The sequence below is a fragment of the Pelmatolapia mariae genome, linkage group LG6 (genome assembly GCF_036321145.2).
Source record: "Pelmatolapia mariae isolate MD_Pm_ZW linkage group LG6, Pm_UMD_F_2, whole genome shotgun sequence".
In the NCBI taxonomy this organism is placed as follows: Eukaryota; Metazoa; Chordata; class Actinopteri; order Cichliformes; family Cichlidae; genus Pelmatolapia; species Pelmatolapia mariae.
This window is the reverse complement of record NC_086232.1, coordinates 35399274-35423568: the sequence shown is the minus strand read 5'-3', so window position 1 is coordinate 35423568 and position 24295 is coordinate 35399274. Positions and strand designations below refer to the sequence as shown.

Below are 24295 nucleotides of genomic sequence, written 5' to 3'. Positions count from 1 at the left end.
GGCAACATTTCTGGTTCCTTGGTGTCAGAAGCCTACTGGTTCTCTCTTCTCCCCATCAATGTTATTTTAGATGTGTGTTTCAGGGCACATGTAGACTTGGCTGACAGCTATTAACCACCCGGTAGGGCAGAATACCTGCAGGCTTTGGACACCCAGAAGGACAGCTTCAAGCCTGTGAGACAGATCAAATTCACACTGACTTCTAGAACAGGAGCTGCGCTCTAAAGGGTTGAGGGGTCTGTTTCAGAAAAAAAAGAGGGATGTACTATAATTCATAAACTACCAAGGAGACAGGCAGGAGAGCAACAAAAATATTTGTCATCAACGCTTTCTGTTTTTCACCCCGGGCATCTATGGCTACTGTATGAAAGTAGAGGGGACGGGTTCATGATTGTTGTATGCAGAAAACTCTAGCTTTACGAGGGCAACACCATTGCTTTTGTTTTGTTTTTGAGATGTTTCACTAATGCAAAATAATCTAGTGAAGATTTGGAGGGGGTTTTTAACATTGACAACTAAAAAAATTTTTTTGCTACCATTCCTAAATTATTTTTTTATTCTTGCGCCACTAAACAGCATACTAAACATGTAGAGAGGCTGTTAAAGGCAGTTTACATAAAGGAAACCCAGAGCATCAACACCTCCTGTGGAATTCAAAAAGGTGCATTTTTATGGACTTCCAGAGAGGACGTACTCCAGGTTCTAGGTAATTTAGGTAATTTAACATAAAGTTACATAATGTGATATACCAAAGAACATGCCCAATAAAGTGTCCAGTTAGGGCCTCTAGTTTTTTAAAATAGTAAACTTGCACAAAAGGGCATTGGTGTTTTTTCCAGTGCATTTCTTACAACAATCTAATGCCGCTTAGTCTTCGACTTATGATCGAAAGCGGAAATTATGAAACATATCGCTGTAACTGCACTTTTTCTAAACCAGGCAGTTAATCATGTGTTTGATGAGTCATTTTCTTATGCTTATTAGCTTATATGGTCTCACTTGTCTTGAGATGAAAGTGGATCAGTCTATGTGACACAAAGTAAAGTGTGTATGTTTGGTCCAAAAATAAGCTTTCAATAAACGGTAAGCTGTTTTGTGTTTGTCAAATATTCACTACATAATGTTGTTTAAAATTATGTAAGCCAAAAGGACACAACATGCAACTAAAACGGTGTTGGTTTAAATAAGTTTTGAGTGTAAAATTTAGAAAAATCAACTACAAAGACGCTTTTTAAAGTGAAAATGTATCTTTTTATTGGTACCATACATTAATTATCAAGGGCAGAAACTAACCAAATCAAAAAAATATATATCAAACAATGATTTTCCTACAGGGTCTGGAGAAGGTACAAGTCACCATTCAAACTCAGTCATAACTGCTGCTGGATTCAACAGTAACAAAATGGAAATGTACAAAACAATGACAGAGCTTCAGCTGTTCATTTATTAGACTTTACAGACTCAGCATTGCTACCAAATATGCAGACTGAACTCAATGTGAGGCTGGTTTAAGAAGATGTGTATGATTCTGGTTATGAATACAAATAAAGACAATTTAGACAGAAAACTTCTTAAAACAAAAAATCTGTTTAGCCAGTGACGAAACATGAAAGTCACCGGATAACTAAAGTTCAGCGAGCACATTCACTTGACATCAAGTTGTAATACACAAAATTGTGAATGTTAAGTGAAAAAAAAATCACTTTCTGTATAGATGAATACATGACTGAATTTCTGAATAAATTAAAGAAAATAAACAGTAAAACCATCTCTCTATGGTGGCATTGTACCCCCAGGGGGAGTTGTAATTTACACATTTTTAAAAAAGAGGGAGGAGGAAAGAGAGCAGGTGGGAAGGTAGAGGGGACGGGTTCATGAATTTTCTCCTTTTTCCTATTTTTGTTTCTTTACATTAGATTGGGATGGCTTTAGGTAAATCTAAGTAAGAATACATTTTATTACAGTCAGACAGAACTTTGCTACTACCTTAAATATACAAGCACAAATACACAAAAATTCAAATCTCCAAAAAAAAAAAAAAAAAAAAAAGGAAACAAAAAGACAAAATAAAAACATCCACACTAAAGTATTTCTCTTTTATAAACATAAAAGATAAAAACAATATATTTTAGAGGGGGAAGGGATAAAAGTCCTGTGTTGCTCCTTGGTCTGTAGCTTTTTCAGTATTGGTAGAAAATAAAAAAGTAACAATTGAAATGAAGGCGTTTAATACAAATTAAAAAACATTCTAGGGAAATATATACTGTATAAAAACTCTTAAAATGTGTAACTGTGTGTGTGTGTGTAAGACTGTGCATGTGTGTGTGTTGTCAATGTTCTGTTTGAAAGACTGCATTCACTGTAGTCTAATCAGAGATATTTGGGCACTAGGGGGACTCAAAATCCTTCAACAATTATGTGTGGTTGTGTGTGTGCGCACGCGTCTGTGTGTTTGATGTTTCCCTAGTGCCACATTTCACCTCTCTTACTAGTGTGTTCATTTCAAATGGTTTTACATACCGATTCTAAATCCTGGTCCATCTGCTTCAGCAAAGCCACCATTAAACTCACGCTGCTGCTTTTCTCTTCTCAAAACTTTCACAAACACACACTCACACGCATGCAAGCGCACACGCACACACTCTATTAACAAACGTTATGGGCGACCCGCACATCAGCAGAGCAGACCAGAATCCAGAGGCATGTTTAGCGTAGGAGTGGACGAGTCGTCCCTAAGCGACTCGCCACCATCTTGAAGCCCGACTGCCACCTTCCCCTCCACCCCACCTGTTCCTACATGTGAACTTCAGTATGGATACTTTAGCGTGCACAGTTCTCCCCTGGACTAAATCATCACTCGTGCTACCCGGTTGCCATCCAAAACTGAAAATTGGCAAGAGCAGATGGGACTTTTTGTCTATGAAATGACGAAAAGGGAGCGAGAGGTGGGACACAGTGCCTAATTATCAGGAAGTCACCGCAATAATCAAAGTTGTGAAACTTCCTCCAGCTCGGCAAAACAGTCCGAGCCCCCTCGGGCTACCTGTGCTTGAATCTGAGCGCTACAGTGGTGTTTGGATTGGAGAGCAGATGATGGACTGTTACTGTTGCAGTCATGGCTATTGAGGTGGGGTGGGGGCCTAGGAGTGACAGGGAGGGGTTAGGTTGAGGATGCGGGGCTCTGGGCTCTACTGTGATGCCTGTGAGGTGGGGTTGTCGCTCTTGCTCTCCTGGCTGGAAGGAGCCTTGTTGTTCCAAGGCGAGTTGGAGCCCAGCGCCGGAGAGTTGTTGAAGCTGTCCTCATCATCTATGCCATTGGCAGCGTCGAACTGTGTGTTCTCCAGCCGTGTGATCAGGCGCTCATCCTCGTCGCCGAACTCCCCTCCCATCAGAGTGGGCTCTCCCACCACCATCACATCCTACGGAGTTACAAAACAGCACCAACAATCAGACCACATGAATATCTTAGAACAGATGGCATACGATTTTATATCATACAAGCGATGCATTTAGTGCCTCTGAATCCCCCCCTGTAAAGCCACCTCTCATTTGTACCTGCTGTAGTTTTGGCAGGAACTTTGACCAACCAGCTGTTAATAATAAAGATGTATTTACTGTTACAACACTTGCTCTGACCTGATTACAGTCAAGCAACATCTAAAATGTTAATTCCAAAAGTAATGGCTATAGACTAATGACAACAACTGAATTTAAAGAAAATTAATACATTTTCTACCATGAAAATGAAAGTATGGAACTCACCCAAAGGTCATAGCACAGTGCTTTTATTTTCCTGGGTTCCTATTAGTAACTTTTCCCAGCCATATTAAAAATTTATTAAATGGCACAAGTTTATCTTCCAGTTAAACAAAACAAGAATGAACCCTGATGAGGTGTTTGCAAAAACTTGAGAGGGTTTAAAAGTGACATTTGTACTTCTACTAGCTCAGCCAGTAACAAGACATTTCAACTGTGTTTTAGTTAGGGTTAGGGTTACAGAATCTGAGTCAGTCCTCATATTTTTGTACACAGAATGACTTTGGTTTATTGAGTCCTGCTTTTTTGTTGCCACGATTATGTGAACTCTCCTTAGCAAATCCATGGAGCAGTTTATCAAAGAGCAAAACCATAACGTGTGCTCAAATGACGGACACTAGATGGCACCAGAGCACTCACCGGAACTTGGCTGGACAGTGGGAAGCCACTACCAGGGCTCTTCTTTTTGTTGTTGTTGTTATTGTTAGTTCCTCCTCCTCCACTGATGGTGCTGCCGCCTGACATCCTACGCTTCCGCCGTTTGTTAGGGGCTTGTCTTGATGGCTCAGCTACAGATAAGGAATAAAGAGAGAAAGTTACACATCCAGTTACCACATATCAACGTGTCTGTGTGTCCTATCTAATCATGCGGTTCACCTACCGGGTGGTGCCACCATCCTCTGCCATTTCTGGAACAGACAGGTCTTGAGGCAGTCTCTGGGGCTGAGGCTGTAGGTCTTGTGTCTGGACATCAGCTCCTGCATGGGCTCCAGAATCACACACAGCTAGAGGAAGGAACAGAGAGATGCCACAGGTTAGTGATTACCCATTTTTCAAGGTAATTAGAGATGCTCCGCTTGATTTATTACCAGCATTATCAGCTGGTGTTCAGCATTATTAGCATCACTGGTTGACTTGAAAGTTTGAGATCAGACAATGCGATGGGACAAAACATCAAGCAAAACAATTTGTTATCACTTCGCAGCAACGTTAGAGTGGCTTAATCACTACAGAGGCATCTAAAGCTCATGTTCCAATCAATTTTCACATGGATGTGAGGTGGTGCTGCGTGCTGTGTTTAAAATGAGAGGCACGCCAGATGCAGAAAAACAAACAGCCTGCTAGTATCCAACTGGGCCTGTTTGTCAAGCATACAAGAACATTTAAAGCATTACTGTTCTGCAACGGGATGTCACCAATAACTAAAGAGGCAGTATTTTTCTCATGTCTCACACACAAAATTTAATAAACAGCTGTGATTATTTGCACAGTCGGGTAGAGGATGAAGAGACTTTTTTTAAAAGCAAATGGGGAAATAGCTGTTGAATGAAATGTAAATTATGCAGACATAGATGCTGGTAAAATGATGCCAAGATGATGACTTATAATATCCCCTTAAAGTTTTAAAGGTTCCTGCCAACAAGCAGCAGCTCCACGCTTGTAAAACAAGAGATTCAAGCAAAGCAATGCTCTCCAGAGCCACTACTAGTCAAAAACGCTCTACATACAGGGTCAGTTTTTAGTAATAAACCATTTCAACCATTCTTGTATCTTTACTGTACATGAACACAATGTGCTTATGTTGGTTGTCACCCCACAGGATCTGTAAAGCGTCCAAAAATAAAGTCTCCAGTTTGTACACACCTTGACTACAAGCTATATATTCATTTATAAACCAGAAGGTAATCATTCAAAGTGCTTTAAAAGCAGGAACTGTTCTGAACAGTCTTCTCACTCTACTCAGTGATGCTGTATATAACATATGCTGCTGTTTGGCAGGTTACTCAATGTTCCTAATTAACTGTTTAACATCCTGTAAAGTTTTCAGAGATGGAAATGTTTTCTTACGAAATTACATCTGGACCACGATCAAGACACAAGGAAAGAACATTTTTCCAAATCCAAATGTTGCACATGTACTGTACTCACTCGGAGGTAGTTGAGGGTGGAGTTCGACAGGCCACATCTTGTTATGTTTTTGGACAGCTGGTCCAGCATCTGAGAGTCTTGGGCCTGGAACATATAGAAAGGAGATTAGAAAGCTAGCAAACAGCGTGTGCCGGTGTGGGTTCCTACTTCCTCTGCATTCACTCACATGCATGGCCAGTATACTACGAGGAATGAGTTCACGGTGTTGTCGGATACTGAAGTGCCACGTCTTTATCCTCATCATGTCGTCAAACATGAACTCCAGGTACAAGCGCCCTTCTACACACACCTGCAGAAGATCAGAGAACTGGAGTTAGTACACAACCAAAGAGAGACGAATAGAATCTATGCAGGAGTGGTTACATGTTTACACATTTAAAGATTACAGTGTTTTTGCAGCAGGGAATTCATTAAGAAATTTTTCGAAAATACTTTTAAAAATAATTCTTGTTATACAGAATATCAGATTCTCACTACATGAGTAAAACAAATCCTTACGTTGTCTGCAGAAAAGGACTATGGTATGAGCAGACTTCATGATCAACAAAGTTGCATGTTGCCTTCCATTTTTGGGACAGTAATTATACTCAAAATAAGAGTGGAGAGAGGTGGAAAGGGAAGGTCACATCTATCATCAAAGCAATGTCAACCAAGTTAATAATCACTTGCGGAGAGCCTGGGACAGAGATTCTGTGCACGACAGAATGCACGAAACACTCATAAAATCTGATTAAAACGGCAACTAACCACGTCCTTAATGTTGTGGTAGCATGCAGGTAACTCGAGGAGGCGACCAGTTTTTGATCTGCACAATCGGTTTTATTATTTTTTATTTTATTTCTAAACTTATGTGTCTGTATGTTAATAAGAGGAAATATTCCTGATACGTTTATTTCAGGGACACAGCTCTAAACCCAGATGCTCCAATCAGCTGTTTGTAATGGACAGCCAATCAGATGAAAAGTGCCTTAAAGTGAGAGAAGCTAAATTTATATCTTATTGGGTATTAGGGTCAAATTAAGAAAAAAAACATGTTGATCACTTTGAGAATAAAGTTGAAATTTCGAGATTAAAGATGAAAATCTATTCTGAGAAATAGTCAAAATGTGGAGATTACAGTTATTGTTTCAAGACAGATTTCTATACCCTCTACAAAATGCCTTGTTTAGATGAGTTGGTGAAACAAATTGATCAGCTGTCTTGTGATATAGCATACATCCTCTTTATTGGATGAGGGTGGAACTATTGATATCCTTGCATCTGTCCACTGCCAGTCATTACATTTTGTACAAATCCACTCTTCCGAGTGTTTTTTTTTTTTTCCTTCTGCAGCTGCAGCTTCCTGCACCACCTTTTTGACGTTTACGTGCTAAAAGAGAAATTGTTTCCTTCCTTTTTACTAAAGTTAATTATGAAGTACGATTCCACCAACTCTGTTTTTCTTGAAACAACTTTAATCTCCACATTTCAACTTTATGTATTTCAACTTTTGTCTCGAAATAGAATTACTCTGATGGACATAGACAGAAATTTCATCTTTAAATATCACAGTTTTTAGAAGTACCAGCTGTATTTGTCCCCAATACCTCCGCAGACATCCCCTGCACATACACACCTGTGTGAACATGGGTTTTCCATTCTGTGTGACCATAGTGCACTGATCACAGTCGAGGGAGACAAAGTTATTGTGGAAGGACTCCTTGGGATGTTTCAGTACATAGTAGAGCTCAGTGGCACCGCCCTCAAATATACTCCGGAAGTACCTCGGGATTAACGTCCGGCCAATTGCTGTAAGGAGAAATTGGAATCTGAAAAATCTGATTCTGAAAATCTGAATCTGATTTGTGTCATCCAAACAGTTCCCTACTGTAACGTTTGGGTCCATCCTCCAGACAGAAAGTAATGGTCAGCATGGCATCGTCCTCAAAGAACTCTGTAGTAAATGCATCCCACCACAGGTTGTCACACTCCTACGTTGTATAGAGGACAAAGTTATCCATTAAACACCTTTTTGGGGGTGTTTAGAATCCATGTATGTGGCTGTGTATGCACACAAACCTCTGTCCAGTTCTGTAGTCGTTTGTTGAGCTCATATATTCTGTAGTCTGTCTGGTTGCCATATGGTGTGTGCCTCCTGGAAGAAACAAATTGAAAAGAACACAAAAGCTGACAGTCATCAAAATGCAGTAGGGTTACCGCTCTCATAGATTCTTTAGATTTAGCAGGGTTTAACCCAGTTGAGGCTTACAGTCTTACTGCAAGATCTCTAGGCAATTAAGATAAGGAAAAAAAATCTCACCATCTTATCTGTATTACTACAGTTTTTAAACCTGTCTGGAATAATGGGAAACAATGTAGTCTTACCCTATTCCTGGCTCCAGGTATGTGGGAGGGTACATTGGAGTGGGGCTGTAGAGAAACAGGAGACAGAGACATTATTACATTCAGCTATAGTGCTAATATGCTCTCCTCAAGGAGCTAGTCTGCCTTTACAACCCCGGGACATGAGCCAAACATGGCACAAATTGGATGAGACGGTAAATATCAATTCTCAAATGCACAGACACAATCAACAACTGCAGCCGATTTATTTAATTATATATTGCAAAATGACAACGGGTGGAAAAACAACCAAAAAAAAAAAAACTATATTCTCCAACTTTACTGAGCTACACAATTCAATGCAATTTTTTGGCTGTAAATTTTCACCTCATACAGCAGTTAACGGTTTAAACATTGCTCAAAGTAGCTCAGCAGGTAATTGCCTTTATAATTCGTGGTGTAAACGATGAATGAATAACATTTTTCTACTCTGGATTACAGCATTACTGATGCAAATGTTTACTCAATGACAGAAGATCAGCGGGCCCCCCTTTACTTAAATACAAGGAATAAACCTTCATATATTAAAGGTGTTTTATCAGTGCGTGGTAATATTGTACAACGTATGCAACACTTTGAAAAATGGCTTATATTTAGGATCCGATACTGGAAGGTAGCATTACTCAGTTATTACATTATTATGCCAATAGATGATCTCAAGGCTTGACGCTTTTTTAAAGCATAATGCATTCAATTATTAATTGAGGTTTGCATGTTCTCCCAATCCCTGTGTGCAGTCTCTCTGAGTACTCCGGCTTCCTCCCAGAGACCAAAGACACGAATGTTACAGTAATTGGCGAGTCTAAATTGGCCATAGATGGGGACGTGAGTGTGTCATCTCTCTGTGTTGATATGTGATTGACCATTTCAGCTGGGATAGGCTGTGCCCCCTCGCCCGTAAGTACCATAAGTAACTAATAAAAATGGATGGATTAAATAAATATTGAACTAAAATTTCCCAGGAAAATTCACGCTTCACGCCAGCTTCACTCTAATATAACACACTCTTGCAACACTGATGTGCTCCCAGTCACACCTACTGCATGTGCTCATCTCTCTACACACTTTGAAATGAATGTGCAAGCATTGAGTGGCTACACTGATCCCTCACAAAACGTGGGAAAACAGACTGAGGAGGATTTCTATCTGTTGGTTTGATTTTAAATTAAAGGCTTAAAGTAATTACGCATTTTCAAAGATACAAGATTTCCTTCGTCTCTGTTATGCCGTGTTTGTAGAGCGGAGCTGAGACAGCTAAAGTGAGGATAATGCTACTTAAGTTGATAACTTGTTATGTTATTGTAAACGCGCTGCAAAAACTTTGTGACAGTTTGAATGCACAGAAGCATTTGAAAAACATTTGACAGCTAACAGAAAACATACTTTAAAAACAACACAGTTGGCCCCATAAGCAGTCAGCTAGACTAATTTTTGGCAAGCTTTACAAACACAGCACAGAAATGAAACTCACCCCACGTCTCTGTCCAGCATGGTGCCGGGGTGGAAAGGGGGGAAAGTGCTACCGTTGGGGGGCTCCTTGGGGGAGTACAGCTTGAACGACTTGGAGGAACAGCCTGGAACAGAAGTGACGACAAATGTTGAAAAAGAAAGCTTTGTGTACGGGGTTCAAATATATTACAATATATATTTGTAATATATATTATTATATTTAACTTATGGCAGATGAAAACTTGTGACCTGACAGAGAACATGACGTGTGTATAGTAAGCATGACAAATTTAGACACAAAAGATAAAGATAAAAAATTAATTAACTGAAAAAAAGTAAACTTTTCAATATCGATAAAGCTGAGGTTATGGAAAAAAACCAACAAAACCAAAGATGATGATGTCGAACAGGGCTGTACGAATCTGTAATACTGAGACAGAAAAAATGCAAAGGCCCACGATACGGCATCAGATCTTGCCTTACCTACTTCAAGCATGCTAGTATGGTAAAGTTGTCATGTTTAAAGATTATCTGGCTAAAAACTGAAGCGGAGATACATAAATACATAGTTTCTTTTTTGGTCCATGATCCAATCATGATTGAATAACTGAAATTGTGCTAAAAATTGTTTTTTTGAAAACCAAAGTAAAAAGTGGAGAACTGTTACATCTCTGATGCCTAATCAGCCTGAAATAACCAGTATGGTCCAGTTTTAACTGCACTCATTCCATGGTCTTCCCTGAATGGCTCATTTTTGGGGCATTAAAATATAAAACAACACAATGGAAGAAGCCTCATGCTGCACTATCATAGAAACTGCTGCCTTACCATGAAGTACTAAACAGTAAGTCAGAAGGAACCCCAAACACAAGAGAAAACATACTGATGATGACACTGACACACACACACACACATAAAGATCCAGTCCCTGTTCTACTCTAATTGCCTGGCTCTCTTATAAAGGCCATCCAGGCGTGGCGGCCTCTGGGTCACGACCTCTGCGTCACCATGGTGAAGCCCCACCTCCTTCATATCTCTCTGTGGTGTCTCTGCATATTAAACATATTTATGTCACTGTATGTCTGAAGGAAAGATATAACCAAATAGGGGGACTTGTCTCAGAAGAAAGTTTGTTATGAAATGAGAATACAGTGACGTAAGATGTATAGTAAACAGTTAAACCAGTAAAAAGTACTAGTAACACTTCATAACACATATCTGCAGACACACTGTGGTGAGGTGGGCAGACAGAGGCTGCCTAACCTTTAAAGTCACACACATTAGGATGTTGTTCCTATAAATCACTCATCTATGCATCCTTATGAAATCCATTCTAGTGAAAGGAGGAATTGCACTCCAAATATGTTGTGAATAACAGCAGCCATCACAGCTTTTACAGACCCAGAGGTAAATTAATAAAAAAAAAAGTTTTCCATAAAGAGTATAGAGCCATAAAACATTTTCCATCTTTCTAAAAAGTTAAAAAGAAAAGGCAATAAAACACTCATCTATCTGAAACCCTGGCTTCAAATCGAGTTAAAAACAAGCTGTTTACTATGTGCAACACTATGCTATGGGCTGGATGCACCACCAGAAGACTGATAAATAAATAAATAATCGATTCTTTGTGTGTCCATTAGTTGTTGAGAGCTCCATTAGCTCCTCTCCTCTCCCGTTAGCGGTTAATGACAGGCAGTCACAATCACATCAGCTGGACTCCACTTCCTCCACTGGGAATCGTGTTCCTCTCTTTTACAAGCACACAGTACACAATGTCGACAGAAACATACACATTAAACATACACACATCTGCTTGTGGACAGAAACTTTTAGAGCAGATCATCTGTCAAACTGGCACGGATGCCAAAAAACACTCAACTATTGACTTTTCTTCATGCTCAGCCGCCAAAAATCCACCCAACATCACAAGATCAAGTCTCCTCTAAATGGGGATATAACCTGTCGTGGTTGTGCACTCCTGCCACTCAAGACTGCCACCATGATTGGTATAAGGGACAAGTATCCAAACGGAATTTGTGAGCCGGATTAACCTGAACCATATTGTGAAACTTTGAACGTAAAGTGACACCGGTTTAGGTTATTTCGGCATCTATACTTCATAAATTTAACTGCTAAAGAAGATTGGATGTAGAGTTGTGCGGCTACAAAGGCAATTAGAATGGCACCAAGCTAGCACATAGTTGCTAGCTAGGCTAAATTTATTACGGGACTCGAGCGAGCTTAACAACAAAACGCCAAACAATAATAATCTGAAAAGCAATACATGTATGTGAACAAACAAGACACAATACATAATCCCGATCCCCTCAACCACAGCGACGGTGACTGTGTACAACACTGCCTCGTAGGCCTGCAGGGTAGGCTAACGTCAGCTAGTCAGAAAACTGTTTGTAACCAGTTAGCTGGTTTTAGCCTTCCTGCTAACGCCTTAGCGTTAAATCCCTTCGCAACGAAAAAGCACTCAAAAAGAGGAGCAATTACACCGGCGGCAGTTCCTACACCAACTGTAAACGCTAAAAAAGCTAAACGTTAGAGTCGAGTAGTGTGTTTGGGGGAAAGGCGACCCTTTACCTGCAAAGAAGTCCAATCAGAAAATTGATGTTTACAGATCCGTGCTGATAGACCGTGTGTACGCTCCGTGCGTAAAAACGGATAGGCCCGCTGGACGGCGGTTGGCTGGACGCAACGTACCCACACAATACGTCCCTTTGAATTGGATCAATAAAAAAATCTCCTCCAAACGGAATAAGGCCTAAATTGCGGGAGTCGGTCGGTTATGTTTTGTCCCGCATGAGGCCTTGTCAGTGGGCTGAAGCCTGCTGTGGGTTTACATATGGACCCCGATGAGCCCTTTGTTCACGGGAGGACATGAACAATAGCTGTAGGCCCTCCTCCTCCTCTCCCTCTGCAATGCATTTGCTCCTCTCTCCTCTGCCCAGCACCGCCAGTCGCCCTCTCCCACTTCTGCTCCTCCTCCCCCCACTAATGCACAACTGCACATAAAGGTTGTCTGGTAAGCATTTTTCCCTTCCTCCTCCCTGCATCCCATATCCCTTCCTCGTAACTGACACAGATGAGAATTGTCCTAATGCAACTCAGTGGAGATGAGCGTGGAGACAAAGATCATGCTGACTGCAAAGTGGTTGTCATGTTTACCTAATTAGTGAACATAGGCTTGCTGCAATCAGCTTGGGCTGAGGCAGTGACAACCAAGACCCTGGACCCAAGCAGGATGCAAATGTGATGCACATACATTTGCAGTGGAGCAGTCCCATTGGTCAAAAGTACACCAAGATCTTATAAATTTACACTTAAAGACAGCAGAATAAGTTTGTCAATTAATTCTGCCTTTCAGTTTGTATGCTGAACTGCCCAAGGTGGACGAGTAAATCCCTTAACATCAGGAATCTCTACCCTCTTTTCCTCTCTGAGTCTGCGCTCACACACACACGCAGATCCACGCACACACACAAAGCACTAAGCCAAAAGGAGAATCCCACAGGCTTCTAAATCTGCTTAAATCGCCTCAAATAATAATCAGATATTCAGATCACAGCCAGCAGAGATCTCACCCATATGTCCAAAGTTGTGATATAAAAAGAACAAGCAGTATTAGAACAGCAATTTTTCCATATTTATGCAAGTGTCATATCTAACATGCAAACTATTTGATCTACAGCATCTAACCCCAAAGGACAGAAAAGACAGATTATCCCATATCGAGGATGTAAAGTAGTTTCCTTTCACCCACTAAAGAACTTTCCCCTCCTGCTGCACTCTTTAGGTTGTTACAGCCACCAGCACGAACACGGTTCTCATTAATACACCACCCATGCACACTGGGAGTGAAAACAATGTTTCATAAATGATTTATTCATAAATTAAGCCGCTGTTGCGAGCTGCTCAGTAAACAGGTCTTCACAGAGGATGCTGTGAGACTAAACACTGGTGCTGATCAGTAATATTACATTATTGCAACATTATAATAACATTTATCATCATCGTTGTTATTATTATTATTATTATTATTATTATCATCATCATCATCATCATCATCATCATCATTATTATTATTACGTTCATCTTCACCTTTTAACTGCACTATAGATAACACATATAAATGACTGGAAATATATAAACCAAAGAGGACATGAGTAGAAATGTGATTTTTTTTTTTTAAGTTTATTTTTACACATTTTGGTATGCAGAACAATTTAAACTTCAAGCATCAGTTAAACAAGTTCTTTCAGTAGGTTATGACTTGCTGCCCCTGTCTGATATTTAAAATCCTATTTGTTGCTCTGATGGTGTAATATTTTATCCTGAACCGGACTTGCACTGTGGTGTATTTGCAGTGGTATGCAGTTTGTGTGCCCGTATACATGTTGCTCCATGATTCATTATTTCAGTGTACACAGGATATAAATACATGATAGTTTTAATACAAAAATCTAATTTTCAGTTACTTATAAGTCATTTAAATGTGTGCAGTAGATATAAGTAAAGATGCAATTTTTGCACATTTTTTTAAACATTATTCTCACAGTTTCATCCAGATTATTTTTTACTATTATTACTATGTTATATTTTTTAATTCATGCTGGCATTTTGATACACTGAATCTAGGTGTAATACATTTTATTGTATTTTTATTTTTATGCTTTTTTCCATTTATATATTTAAAATACTTGTATGTGTTTTTCAAGTGATGGATCTGTTTGTTGGACATCTATCCTGCCGGGATCTGCTGCTCTTATATGCCCAAAACGAAGACAGCAACTCAAATATGAACTTCTTTGTAGACTCTGATGTATGAAATCCAGAGTATGGTGAAGTGCACTGTCTCCCAGAGCCAGGCATGTAGAGAGGATAAGCCTCTATAAGGCCTGTCTCTCACCCGACCAGCAACAAAGATGCCCGGGCTGACTTTATGTATATTGGTTTGACCATGGTAAGCCTGTGACATGAGCTCTTCACAGCTCACGAGGCTGCTGTCAGTCCTTTGGCAGCATCTTTGTGTATCTAGTACCAGGGGGAGGTGTAGTCTGTTGTAGCTAAGAGTGTCTGTTGTGGGTGACTTATGTGGATTTGCCTATCTTACATTGGCTGGCCCCTGTCACTATGGCAACATGAGCAATCATTGCTGACACAACCAGAGAGAGAGGCTAAGAAACATCCATGGAAATGGACACACAAGGGTTAATCCTGTGTGTGTGTGTCTCCCCAAGCTCACCCATTGAAATGGTACATGACGGGGTTAATCCCCAGTGCGTGTGTGCGTGGTGGGGTGATGGAGAGGAGGTGGGGGTGGGAGGTGTGTCAGGATAAGGCTTGAAGGGCTTACACACACCATCTCCTTTGCTCTCAGGCATAGGGACAGCCTTATCTTTAACCAGCACCCCAACCAGTGAGGCACACGGGTACACTCACACAGATCTGCCCAACCCTCGCTTCGTCAGCTTGCCTCATTTTCCTACAGTTAAACATTCACACCTAAAGCCATAAAGCCATGTATAATAAGTGCTCAAAGCAGGCACACATGGTGTTTTCACTAAGCCTACACTTTAAACCCACAAGTGCAACCTGTTTAAATTGACCTTTGTTAAAGTCAATAAAAAGAGAGTAAGAGACTGAACTTGTACAGCATTTTGGTATAGATATGCTGTGCTAGTTCTTGCTTTTAAATAAAAGACAAATCAGAAATTCTTCTTTTCGACCGTTTTGTTTGACCTCAGAGGTTTTTGTTACCTCGTCAGCTGTGAGAAAGGCAAAAAGGAAAAGGTCAGCAAGACAGACTTACCTCCTTCAGACTCTAGCTGTTCTGACATCGCCATTTTGTCACCTACAAATGCACTTTCACAGCTACACACTGATCTAACTAGGAGCCTGAGTCTGTGTTTTCATGCCTCTCCCTCTCTCTGATATCTTCCATGTCCAGACTGTCAGGCTCAGGGGCACGAGGAGGGGGAAGGAGGATGCCTACAGTCTGTGTGTGTGTGTCTGCCTCGCATGTGCATGTGTGTGCGTGCATGCTATCATGCACATGTGCAAATGTGTGCAATGTGCCACTTCCACTTACTAGTCCACAGGAAACTCAACTGCACATGCATCTGCCAGAGTTCTGATAAGAACCATTCCCGCCAGCCTCCCTTCAGCACAATCCTAAGCACTGATCTCAGGACAGTTTTGTGTGGTTTGACTGCAGAAAAAGCCCTGACCGAGCTGATCCCAGCTCAAAGATGAGTTCCAACTGGAGAATGAGTGACATCAGTTAAGTGCTGTTTTTTCCGTTTTTTCCCCAAACAGGAATGAAAACAGAACCACTCCTCTTTTCATAGATAGCATTCACTGCATTTCTTTCCCAAAGCTAAAAGCATGCCTACTGTTTCTCGACTTTTCCCACTTCACAATATTAAATAAGTACTTTAGACACATCAGTGGCACACACTGTCCACACGGAAGCTAGCTACATGTCTCTGGGGCTCGTTTCACTGGTGTCTGCCTGCCAGATTTGATACATTTGGCAGCTCAGGCCTCTTTACTCCATTATTGGATCAGATGGGGGGGGACAGAGATCTCTCTGTCTGATTCAGCTCTGATAAAAGATCCAAAAGACAAGCTGCCACTTTCTGGAGGAATGAGCTCTAACAGTGGCCAGCTTTAGATCAAAGAGACTGTGAGCCAGAAGAGCTGCAGACACTTAACTGCAGCAGAACTTCAGCTGTAGTTATTTTAATGGACTCAAGGTTAAGGGTTAAAGCAAAATGTCTTATCTCAACAGAGAAATGTACAACAGAAGAAAGTAGCATTCACATTAATTAGCAGCATGGTGGCTCACAGCAAGAGGATTTCTTTGTGGAGTTCAAATGATCTCCCTCAGCCTGGGAGGGTTTTCTCTAGTTACTTCTGCCACTGAACAGCATCCCATCTGGGCCCAGGACACGCTCACAAAAGAGATTCCTAATCTCAAGAGTTGTACTTAGTTATTACATAAAGGCAAAGTTGGACAATATGACAATACTGTGAGATTAATAGCAGTCTACTGTCAGAGTTTTTTTGCCACACTGTTATAGTGTGCCGTTGCTTAAGTGTACTTAAGTGGGATACAAGTGTATCTTGTGCAATATACACTGCTCAGACAGTTTGTTGGGATTCAACAAGGTGCTGGAAACATTCCTCTGAGATTTTGGTCCATATTGATATGATAACACATTTGCTGCACGTCCATAATGTGAATCTCCTGTTGCACCACATCCCAAAAGTGCTCTGTTGGATTTAGATTCTATGACTGTGGAGCACATTAGAGTACAGTGAACTCATTGTTATGATCAAGAAACCACTATAAGATGATTTGACTTTGTGACATGGGATGATATCCTACTGGGAGCAGCGATCAGAAGATGGGTAGACTGTGGTCATAAAGGGATGGAGATGGTAGGCTGTGGCATTTAAACAATGCTCAGCTGCTAGTAAGGGGACAAAGTGTGCCAAGAAAATATGTCCCACACATTACACCACCAGCAGCAGTCTGAATTGTTGGTAAAAGGCAGGGTGGATCCATGCTTTCATGTTGTTTGTTGTTGCAGCAGAAATGGAGGCAATGTTTTTCCAATCTTGTATTGTCCAATTTTGGTCAACTTGTCCAAATCAAAGCCTCAGATTTCCTATTCTCATCTGACAGGAATGGCAACGGGTGGGGTTTTCTGCTGCTGTAGCTCACCTGCTTCAAAGTTTGGCATGTTGTGCATTCAGTGATACTCTTTGGCATTCTTTGGTTGTAATAAGCGACTATTTGAGTTACTGTTGCATTCATATCAGCTTGAACCCTTCTGTCCATTCTCCTAATATTTATCAGGGCATTTTTGCCCAGAGAACTGCTGCTCACTGAATATGTTTGATGTTTGGAGGATTTTTTTTTTTAACATCAGTTCAAGATAATACAAACATCAGGTTCTGCTTCTATATCACCTGGTCAAAGATGTGCACAGGTAGCCTCACTCTAGAATTTTAATCACAAAACAGCTTTACTATATCTTGTTGGGTGTTTTTGTAATCTTTCTTTACATGAAGAACCACTGGAATCAAAAGTTAGAAATAACTGTCTAAAGATAAGTAATTTTGACTTATGTATTTAAATCACAGGAGACCCCAAGAAGAGGGTGTGTGTGTACGTGTGTATTTCCCCTAATACAAAACTAATTTCAGTGGAGCTTAAGTCCCAACTGGGTCTTATTTTTCTCCCTCTGTGTTCAGATTTAGATAATAAAAAAGATATTGTAAAGCTCAAAGCTTGAGTAAGCTTATTTTATCCATTCAGAAAATTATTTAATTAAAAAAATGTATAATAGGATTAATATTAATAAATTATTAATTTCTCTCTCTATTAAATCATAGATAATGTTAACATCCCCCATCCAAAATAATGAAGCTTAACAAAGGGACTATTGATATTTTGTTAGGAAAAATAAATAGTTTTTAAATACTATAAGTACATTTTTTTAGTGAGGACTTTTACTTTGAAAGGACTGGACTGCTTTTACTTAAACGATCTGAATCTCTTGCACCCTACAGCTCAACTGTCAGACGGGAAATTGTTATTGATGCGTCTCATTTGCGAGAGAAAACAAAAGTGCGACAATCAAAACAAGCGACACTGAATATAAATGGATCTGCTGTTGCTCAGCAGAGATCCATCACTCATTCATCTGCTTTACAGTCAGGAGAAATCACTGTGGAAAATTCGGACTGACCTACAATCTGCAGCTTGTCCTTTGATAGCAGCGCCCTCTCGTGGCCACGGTGAGCCAGTGTCTTTGTTTTCATGCTGCCCTACAGGTTTTTTTTGTCACTCACTGGGTGAATTCCCTACTCAGGATCTTTTTGGCAGGCAAACACAGACACACTGCAACCTGGGAAGTTCAGCGGCAAGTGCGTCACATGTTATAACAGGCCAAGAGGTGAAGGGATTAAATCAGGAAAAGGCTCAGTCGTGAGCCAGTTTGGCATTGAAATATATTATATGAGTGTGTTACTTTAAGTGTCAAAAGAATCATGCATGTGCTGTAGTAACTTAATGATCTATATTATTATCCATCATCTTCACTGTTGTACTCCCCCCCTCAACACCGCCACCCCCTTTTCTCCCTGGCATTTTGCAGGTAGCTTAGATTTAAGTGTGTGTGTGACAGATGTGCGTGAGAGTGTGTGTGGCGGCGGCTGGTGTCAGCTGGCAGCTGTGTGAGTGGAGATGACAGTGCCCTGATGCTGCGTTCTCTGTTCTCTGGGAGCCATTTTGTCTGTCTCTGATCTCAGAGTCAGGTCTGCCCCCCCACCCCACACACCCTCAGCCAATCACGTCACCGCTCAGCCTTGCAGAAAACATAGAAACACAGTCTGATCTCTCTCTCTCTCTCTCTCACTCTGTCTCACCCACTCCATCTCCCTCCCTCTCCTACAGTGTTCATCTCCTACTTGCTTCTCTTTTCTTGGCTCTTCTGCACTCTGCCCCCCCCCCCATCACCTCTTCTCCCTCCTTTCTCCTGCTTCCTCCTCCTCCTCCTCTTCCTCCCTTAATCCACATCTTTCCTCGGTGTCTGCTCACTCCCTCTCTCTTCCCCTCTGTCACACCCTCCTCCTCCTCTCCAGGCTCTCTTGTTGTGCAACCCGTTTTTAAACAGCTCAGCCTTTGTGCGTTTTTGTCTGTTGCCATTTCAGCCAGAGCTGCAGTCTTTACTCATTTTCCTCCAATCAGGGACACCATGTGACTCTCTGCATGAGAGGGCACAGTCCCTTCCCCCTTCTCTCTCTCTCTCTCTCTCTCCCTCTCTCTCTCTCTCTCTGTCGCTCTCTCTCCTTCTCTTTCCCTTTCCCCGTCTCCCTCCTTACTCCTCCCCACCGCTTCCCCCACTCTAGCCAGCCAGCCAGCCAACATACGCTAGCAATCAGAGGAGTCAAAGAAAGAGAGGGACTGAGGGGAGGGTGAGAGGGGAAAGAAGGATGAAGGTATATACACAGTGCAGACTGAAACTGTGTGGGAGAGGGGAGACAGGGGAGGTATGGGGGGGAGATGTCACAGAGGTGAGGGGGGCACAGAGTAGTGTGGATTTTATTGTAAGGTCAGTGTAAACTAGTATGAAGTCATCTAATTGATCTCCAAGCAGAAAACACAATAACCATTTAGTAAAGTTATTCCCTCACACACTTTGGCCCACTGTTTATGTCATCCACATGTCAGGACACATGCTGTGTGTGTGCATCCAGACGCACACGCACACACTCACGTACAAACTGTGAGCCCACACAAGAAGGGGGAGGATCCTTGTGCGTTGAACACGGCTCAGGAATGTAAACAACAGAGAACAAGACGAAAGCAACCAAAAGGCAGAAATTATATAGTTTCACATTTTACATGCTGTTGTATTTAGTCAGCCTTCACAGAGTCTCTGATCGTGTTTTAATTATATAAAGAGGCTGGCAACTTAAGCGTGTAAATTAACTAGCGTCACTTTAGGGTCAAGCTTTGGGTTCATTTGAAGTTGACTTGAATGAATGGAAGTGATTGTTCCATTTTAGGAGGCAGTGTTTACATTGGTTTTCAGTTACCTCATGTTGTGTATACATGTGTATCTGTGTGAGTGACTGAAGCTGTATTAATCGCACGTATTCTTTAAGGTCACCAGATGTGCATGAGAAAGTAAGATTGCACAGTTGTCTTGTCTTTTTAAAGTTTGGTTTTTGCTAAATATGTGTCGACATCTATGAAGCCAGGAGCTGAAAAGTGAAAGATGTCACCAGACAAGAAGCTACTTTGTCAATAATATTTTTTTAAGTGAGGAAAAAAAAGAAAAATGAGGAGAAAATGAAAAAGAGAATACAAAAGAAAACAGAAAAAAGCCAACAGCAAAAAGGGGAACACCAGAGAGAACAATATGAGAGCAAAAGTGGAGCGCAGAAGAGTGCAGTCATACATCTTTTTGGAAATTTCCATGACCACGTTGATTAAGTATGCAATCTGACCACAAGATAGCTAAGGCCCGGTTCTAAACAAATGCTCTCGCCTCTGCTGTGCAGGCTTGTTTAACGGCTGAGGTGGCAGCGTTTGCCTTTGTAACACGGAGCGCTGCGCAGAGATTGAAAACACATGATTGAACACACACACACACGCGAAAACTCTGATGCACCATATTCCCTGTACCATTGTGCGCTCCAGACAAATTGTTATCTGGTGCGTCTAGAGAGTTTGCCCTTGCTGATACCAAATCTGTCTGCCAACATGTTTCTATACTATCCAGCTTTCTGATCCGTCATCCTCAGTCGTGTCTCTTCCTATTCATCTGTCTACAAGCTGCAACTGTACAAGCCAAGACGAGCTGACATTGTCTCTCAGTTTGCTTCTCCGAAACTTTCCGCCTTTAAAATAATCTGCAATGCTAAAGAGTTTCCAGACCGCAAAACATGGGACCAGTTAGTGCTCCATCTCTCTAATGACTAAAGTCGAGACTGGCACCAGGGAAATATGATACTCGATGAGTGGTTGGCTAAATTTCTTTATCCACATCCCGGCTGTTTGAGGGTTGACCACTGTGGCCGCTGTGGCCTGGTAGGCAGGAGAAGAGAGGAGGCCACGTCAGGGTTATGCAGCACCCTACACACACACGCACATAAATACACACAGCAGCTCACAACTTTATCACACTTCCTTCCTCCTCTCCTGCTGCTGAGAATTATACAGCAGCAGATTCTGAGAGCATCTATCATGATTATGAATACATTCGCAGCTATAGGATTATATTTCATGTCCTACACATCCTATCAGGAGTGCTACATAAATCGCTGTAACACTTAATAATATATTGCCTGAGGCTGAGCAGTGCAGGGTTTATTTCTAGACCTTTATTTCTCTTGTTCTTTCCACCTCTGCCTGATTAAAGTCAATAAAACCAGAAGAATTATCTGTTTGCTGTCAGGCGTCCCACACCTAAACACAACTGTTTGGGGACTGCAGGGAGTTCCTCAGAAGTCGCACACCTCTCAATATGGTGGCCTAATATGACGGATATTACTCCCTCCAGGTCGCTCTCCGTGGCTCTGTTCCCAGAAGCCCTGTAGCCGATACTCAACTTCAACCAATTTTAATAAAATGGTGACATACAACAGTCGGACTGCGGGGCTGTTTTGTTATCATGGCGCAAAATGAAAACGGCCTATGAAGCTACGACTGTGGCGATATGACTGACACTTCTTCAACCCCAAAGACAGATATTTAACATGAATGAAGAAGCCTCAGATGTCACAGAAAACAGCAGCGAACAGAGAGAGGTGCAAGTAATTGTGTTAGAGTAAGATCAGCGTCTGCCCTTCTCCCACTCGACTGTGCACTTGCTGACCTTGTTTTGTGAACTTCTAGGTAAAAAGCTCCGTAACAAGGCTATTATACATCCATGCTTTGGTTAAAGAACAAGACTTGAATCTTTAAAAAAATCACGTCCCACAGATGTAGCAGGGCACTTTTTTCCCCACTTTGATATCAGTGATAAAAACTGCTTCTGTACCTGCAAGAGAAGCATCCCCTCATCTCCCTCTTCACATATCCTAAACAGCATACTCCTGTGTGAGCTACGAAACATCAAGCATTCATTAGTAACTCTTCTGTGAGAAGAGGAGCAAAATCAATCATGCAAGCCTTTGATTCATGCCACTGATCTTTGCCCTTTAAATGTCACACTTTGATCCTTTTTTCCCCCCTCTCTTCTTTTCCGCTACCTCTGCTGTCAGATTTCCACTTTGGATGAGAGAGTAACTTATAAAGGACTCTGTTGTTAACCTGGGCCATTAGTCAGAAAGCATCAGCATCATTAGCAACAGCAGAAACAACAAGAACAACAACTGGTGGAGGAAGAGGAAGAAGTTGCATTAGTGGCGCCACTGCAACAACTTCATGCACAGATGTGCGCGCCCCAAGCAAATATCTTCAGCATTTGATCTTGAAACTAAAAGAGTAAGATGATAAGAAGAATGCATGTTTGCTGCATATATCCTAGTATTTTCTTTGCACTTCATCAGCCATCGCAGAGGGTGACCTCCCATGAGCCTTTGCAAACAGAGCCCTAGGGCCTCGGGGCACCTCTTTCCCCATCTCTCTGCCCTAGTTGGTCACGCCACAGCAGCCGCTGCACTCACCAACCAAAATACAACAACAACAACAACAACCAGAAAAAGTCAGCAGCTGACAACAGCAGCAGAGGCAGCAGCGGCAGGGCTGTCGTTAAAGACAACCATCACCACGGCAGCTACTTACCGGGACACGCGCAGCCGCCCACGGACATCTTCTCACATGTCTGGTGTGAATCCGATCAGAATGATGGTGGTGGTGGCTCTGTTATCCCTGCTCTCTTCCTCTCCTCTTCTCTCTCCTCGTTCTCACCAGTCACTGCTGCCGCCACTGAGGCTGCTCACATGAGCGTCTGTTATCCCCACGGTTCACACACACAGACACATACACACACATATACACACCGCCAGGGAGCAGAGAGAGAGAAGAGGGAGTGAGTGAGTGAGGGAGGGAGGGAGTGAGTGAGTGACGGCGAGGGAGGAAAAGAGAAAAGAGAGAAAGAGGGGAAGAAAAGGTTAAAAAAAGAGCACACACAAACACACACACACACAAAGGATCAGATTCTCTCAGTTGTAGCTGTACACTGTGAATCACACTGCGAGTGTGTGTCCAAGTGTGTAAGTGAGTGCGTGTTATCGAGTGAGGAGAATACTGCTCCTGCCTCTGCTCTGCCCTCACCCTCATCAGCCCTGCAAATTACAGCTCAGGTGGGAGGAGAGAGGGAGTAAGAGAGAAAGAGAGAGGGAGGGAATGAGCGGCTGAGTGCTAGAGAGAGAGAGCGGGAGAGAGTGTGTGTGCGAATGTGTGTGTGAGCGAGCAAGCGAGTAAGCTAGGGCGAGAGAGAGAGAGAGAGTGGACTGTCAAAGTGACCTGAGAGGCAGATTTGAGAGAATAACAACCATGTGATGTGGGTCCCTTTTTTCCCTCCTTTAAATATGTAGAGACTGTTTTTTTCCCTTTTTTTTACTGCTGCTGCTACAATGACACACACACACACACACACACACACACACACACACACACACACACACACACACACAAACAGACACACGTGAGCACACACACGTAGAGAAGTGAAGCTTTAAATGATCCTCAGGAAATCTGGCTGTGTGTGTGTGTGTGTTTGTGTGTGTGTGTTTGTGCGCTGCAGCTGTCTGAGTGGCTTGTTACCATCCAGAGAAGGTCTGCTACAGGCAGGGGGAGGGAAACGGGTGAGGAAAAAGGGAGGAGGATGCAACTAACATGCCTCCTCTCTCTCGCCCTCTCTCTCGCCTCCCTTTCTCACCCATCCGCTCTCTCGCTCCGTTAGTCTTCCTGTCTGCAGTATGTCACACAGTGTTGCTCTCTCGCTTCACTCATCTTCCTGTCTACTCGGCCATTTATCTCTCCTGCCCTTCCCTCCCCCCTCGCTGTCTCTCTCTCTCAGTCCTTATTACTCTTTCTTCCATTCTACCTTTCCCTCCCACTGCCTCCATCTCGCCCTAATCTTCCCTCCATCACTATGTCATTTCTCTTTCTTGGTCAGATGCTCAAGTTTGTGTCAGGAGGAGAGAGTAGTTAGGCCCACATTAAAAGCGACATGACACCTGACCGCTTAAGGACACATCAGGTACTATCCTACTCTAATTGCCAAAATAAATAAATAAA

General features: G+C 42.0%; 1 protein-coding gene across 3 annotated transcripts; it reads right to left on the bottom strand.

The window, feature by feature from the left end:
* Positions 1-1234: 1234 nt before the first annotated feature.
* Positions 1235-23302, bottom strand: ldb1b (LIM-domain binding 1b). 3 transcript variants are annotated; one of them, XM_063476749.1, is made up of 11 exons: positions 22835-23302; positions 9539-9641; positions 8050-8094; positions 7744-7819; positions 7553-7655; positions 7301-7473; positions 5852-5974; positions 5686-5769; positions 4418-4541; positions 4177-4325; positions 1235-3419 (listed from the first exon to the last, which is right to left on the bottom strand). In XM_063476749.1, the coding sequence occupies exons 1-11, from the start codon at positions 22860-22862 to the stop codon at positions 3189-3191; spliced, it is 1239 nt and encodes a 412-aa protein (XP_063332819.1). In that variant the 5' UTR covers positions 22863-23302; the 3' UTR covers positions 1235-3188. The 3 variants fall into 3 exon arrangements, with proteins under 3 accessions (XP_063332819.1, XP_063332818.1, XP_063332820.1); XM_063476748.1 differs by lacking the exon at positions 22835-23302 and adding an exon at positions 15338-15457; XM_063476750.1 differs by lacking the exon at positions 22835-23302 and adding an exon at positions 12109-12440.
* Between the last annotated feature and the right edge of the window lie 993 nt (positions 23303-24295).